The 5,000-nt window shown below is 35.9% G+C and overlaps 1 protein-coding gene across 1 annotated transcript in view; it reads left to right on the forward strand.

Annotated features, from left to right (window-relative positions):
- Positions 1–5,000, forward strand: part of mRpS11 (mitochondrial ribosomal protein S11) — a 26,137-nt gene that overhangs the window by 287 nt on the left and 20,850 nt on the right. Inside the window, exon 1 of the mRNA XM_068362394.1 lies at positions 1–49. This exon is cut by the window's left edge and continues 287 nt beyond it. Coding sequence (XP_068218495.1) covers positions 1–49 — 49 coding nt within the window. The remainder of the gene's footprint in view (positions 50–5,000) is intronic.

A 5,000-nucleotide genomic window follows, 5' to 3' on the forward strand; every position in this document is an offset into this window, starting at 1 on the left:
AGGGAACCGAAGGAGAAAAAGGGGTGGACGTCGATTCTGGCATCAGAGGGTGAGTATTGAGGGGTGTTTAAACGCCATTCCCTTCCTTTCTCTCATCTTTGTCTTTCATGTTCACCTTAGGGGTCGGCGCCATTTTTATTGTCGACCTTTCCGTTAGTCATTGTGTCAGTCTTTAATAGCGTAAACTCCCCCCAACCTATATTGATGCTTGGCAAGTCCGTCTGTGACATAGGGACAATTGTAGCAGCTCTATCCCCCATTGAAATCCAAAGTTTATCCCTTTAACCTAAAATAACGAAAGATTGAAAATGCCGGTGACAAATCAAGTACAATTTAGTATACTTACACTCTAGATTTTCATGCAATGTAACGGCGGAACCTTTGTTTAATGCTTGGCAAGTCCGTCTGTGACATAGGGACAATTGTAGCAGCTCTATCCCCCATAGAAATCTAAAGTTTATCCTTTTAACATGAAATAACGAATGTTTGAAAATGCCGGTGACAAATTAAGTACAATATTGTGTCCTTTAACTCTAGATTTTCATGCAATGTAACGGCGGAACCTTTGTTTAATGCTTGGCAAGTCCGTCTGTGACATAGGGACAATTGTAGCAGCTCTATCCCCCATAGAAATCTAAAGTTTATCCTTTTAACATGAAATAACGAATGTTTGAAAATGCCGGTGACAAATTAAGTACAATATTGTGTCCTTTAACTCTAGATTTTCATGCAATGTAACGGCGGAACCTTTGTTTAATGCTTGGCAAGTCCGTCTGTGACATAGGGACAATTGTAACAGCTCTATCCCCCAATGAAATACAAAGTTTTCCATTTTAGCCTGAAATAACGAATGTTTGAAAATGCCGGTGACAAATTATGTACAATTTACTGTCCTTTAACTCTAGATTTTCATGCAATGTAACGTAGGAGAGATTTTTCTAGTAAGTATTAAGTTAGAATATCGCTACTTTACTCCTTCTCAGGCCTGTGAGATTTCTCTTGATTGTGCTTAGGAAATAATACTTCTAAAGGGTTTAGACCTCAATTCTTAGTGAATGTCCTAGTAGAAAGACCCACATACTGGTTAGGAGTAAAAAGAGGTCCTCTTAAGATCAGCTTAACATCTTTCACTGTAATTAACGGTAGATTTATTTCATCTTTATGACCAATAAGCATAAACAAGCAATCATAGCCCTTAGAGTAATCTCACTGAATAGCACTTATAAACTGAAATAATGCTTATATTGTAAAACCCCCTTTTTGATTATGTTCGTCTCTTCTAGTGTTGTATATTGTATAGGAGTCCAGGAAATGTATTGTTGAGATTGCTAGGGAAAGATTAATCGCACTGGTTAGGGGAAAATATTGTACCAATAATGTTAAGCATAATTGTTAACCTTGAGGTAACAAAGTCAGTTGACTTTGTTTTATTTAAGCTTGCAAAGCATTCTTAGTTCAAACGGCAATATAGGTTGTAATTCTAAAACTTTCTGTAGTAAGTTACTTTCTTGACGTTCGTATATTTGTTGGTTAAAATGGTTTTATTCTGTAGGAAAAGTTCTATTAATCTTTTAACCCGCATCAAGTTATCTTTTTACTTAACATTATAACGAACATAAAATTTTCCCACTCCCATAAGAGATTTTAATCTTTTTAACCCTGATCAAATTATCTTTTTACTTACGGTATAACGAACATCAAATTTTCCCACTCCCCCATAAAGATTTTATTAATATTATGCTCTTGAATTTGACTACCTTTCCTTACGATATCCCCGACAGATACCTCCATATATCCTATATTAATTGATGGGTTGCTTTGCCTGCAAGTTATTTTGTTTGAACATCAAAGTCCCAATGTTATACACCTAACTTCACGGTTGAGCTTCTGTCGGTCATTGTGTAAGAATTTTTAAAATTTCAGCTATTACATTGATTAAATGAACCTGTGCTTATAATTATCAGGCTGAGTAAGGAAATAGAATATAAGGGCGAGTCATGCATCAGAGATTGAAAATATAGGCCATTCCATGTCGTACAATGTGATGTAATGATATTTCAGAAATTGTCTACGTAGTGTTATGTTTAATAATTAGAATGCATATGTAAGTGGCAAACGAGAGCTTAAGTTAACCTATTCTTATGAACACAAGCAATTACTGTTGGACCTTGAAAAACCGCTAAGCACAAAGAACCCCCGTGCCGCTATGTCATCGGTCATGTCTGTAAGGACAGGTAACTCTGAATCTATGGTTATGATATTCACGCAGACTGAGCTAATGGCAGCCGAAACCAAGTCACCCTTGCCAAATATTTCCCGTCTTATCAAGTCAATGATGGGACATCTTTGAGGCTTATCACTAGTTGCAAAATTTAAATCGGGCAATGTATTAGTTCAGAGGTGATTTAATTATGAAAGCACCACAGTTTTAAAAGTATTTGTACAATCAAAGTTTATTACATGAATCATTTGACTCTTTCTATAACAACTCCTCCCCCCCAGGCCTTCCTAGCAAACGTATGAAAGCAAGCCAGGTATGGGCATGGCCGTCGTCATACATATACCCTTATGAAGTGTGTGTAACACATTTAATTGGGGAACCCTTTCATGTTGCGGTTATACTATAAGTTGTACAGAAGATACAATGGGTAGGGAATAGAACATTTTCTAAGGTTTCTTAGAGAGAGATCTCCGGAAATTGGAATCGACCGTTAACAAGTGATGGTGTTATCCTAGCAAAGCTGACATTTCTACTTTTGATGGGAAGGAGAAATGTCTAGATATGCTATATTACGTGAAATATGAGTTGAATGTTTGGACAAGAAATGTCAGGAATTTTATGAACTGTCTAGGAATACCTTGCGGCAGTGATGCAGATCAAAACAATTGTCGAAATACTTATAGAATGGAAAAAGTATAAGTATGCCATTGGTAGTCAACATCTTTGTTCTAAGCGGCCAAAAATAGAATTTTGAAGATGTCTTTCGATTATAATTTTTAAAATTGTAAAAATTGCACTATAATGAAATATTGTAGACCTAAAAAAAAAAAAAGCATTTAAATAGGCTATGCCCAAAGGATTTCTCATTCAGTAACGTTTGACGGTTTAATTAGGTTTAAAGGAACGATGCTTGTAATTTGCAATTTAAGATCCATTAAATGATTATAAAACTTGGTTTTTCAGAGGAACTGGTGTTTTAAAGACAAAGCCAGCCTCCCTAACAAAGAATCAAACTGATCTAAATTAGGGTTAGGTAGTTGAGTAATGTTACGATAGTCCCACCCATTTATTTTATTTTTTTTTTGTTTTCTTTTGTGTAGTTATTTTCTGCCAAACAACATTCCAAGTAACAAGAGCTACTGTCAAGATGAACTAATTTTTTCTTAACATAGGTTAAAGTTTCTCTTACTTATTTGTGCTGGTAATGTATTGATAATGGTATTTTTGGTTGACTGGGGGAAAAAACGTAAATTTCAACAAAAACGTTTGGTGGGATTTTATTGTAAGATTATTGGTAGTTCTTCAAATGTCAGGAAGCCAAACTAAATATGACGTGGGACACGGCTAGAATGTTGAAGCATGCTAGCACTTCTGCCGATAAGGCCGATATGTTTTTCTCATAGAGAATCAGGTCCTATATTGCAATTCCCATAGGTAGGAATATCTTTCCTTGCAGCTTAACATCCTCTGACATATAGGTAGATTTGCGACAAACTTCCAACTGAACGCAATTTGCCTCTCTGTCAGTACTGTCCTTAACCACATATCAACAGGTGCCCTTAGTGTCATTGATACGGAAATGTCACCATCTTACGGAGATGTCACCATTTACTTATTTCAAAAGCAATAACATCAAAGATTTGCCTGAACTCCCATATTTTTAATGGAATTAAAAAAAGAAAACTCGCGGCTAAACCTAACTTATCAATATATTGCCACATAATGGGCCTACAGACTACCATCTATTTCTTAGCTTAGGTTATAACGTTTGTTTACTTCACCACTAAAACCTTTTGAAAACATCTCTTGATTGTAGGATGGTCTAAGTCCACCAGTATTTATAGTACAAAAAATTGGAAATCAAAGGTACAGTAGGAAAACTATGAGATACTAGGGTGCCATGCGTGGATGAGATCATGATGAAGGGCAGATGGAGTTAGTTTAGTTAAGCTCTTTGCACTCAACAAGAGAGATTAGTTCACCAGACTTTCAACTGGGCTCCTCAAGGCACTAGAAGTGTTTGAACACCTAGACCTACATGGCTGAGGACTGAAGCGTGAAGTAGATGAATGAAGAATTATTTATTAAAGCTCAAAAGAGACGACTGGCGAAATCTAACCGAGGCCCTTTGCGTCAGTAGTTGTGGGAGGGGATAATGATGTAATCCAATTCTAAAATAAGGCAATGCCCTTAAATGTGAGGTATGAATCATGGGGATACCTCCCAGGCTAATTTAACTTGTGGTGTATTCTAATTCTGTTTTGGATCTTAACCCCCCCCATGTGGGTTGATGTAGATACTTAGATTGCTGTATAACTGTAAATCTTTAGCAAGAAGAGACATTCGGTCAGGCCTTCTAAGCTTATGCGAAATAGAAATTGAACGTTACATTACAGACGATTAAAGATTATTAAATGTAATATATTGATCAATGTAGACAATTGGGGAAAAAATTATAGCAATATCTTTACCTCTGCACACTGTCGCAAGGAAACAAACTACACAAAATCCCCTGAACCCATTATAAGGAACTTGTTCAACTCACTGAGGACTCGCGTGGTGTAATAAAGAAAATTGTGTACCGTGTTTAAGGGTGAAAAGGATGTGTACCATAAAATATTTACAAATAAGGACTCACATTTTGTAGTAAAGAAAATTGTGTACTATGTTTAAGGGTGGAAACGATGTGTACCATAGAATATTTACAAATAACTTTAGTTTTAATAGGTCGGTTAAAAACAAATTTATTTTTGGTAAAGTGTAGTTTTATTGTACAGTA

Source organism: Palaemon carinicauda, chromosome 39 (assembly GCF_036898095.1).
Source record: "Palaemon carinicauda isolate YSFRI2023 chromosome 39, ASM3689809v2, whole genome shotgun sequence".
In the NCBI taxonomy this organism is placed as follows: domain Eukaryota; kingdom Metazoa; phylum Arthropoda; class Malacostraca; order Decapoda; family Palaemonidae; genus Palaemon; species Palaemon carinicauda.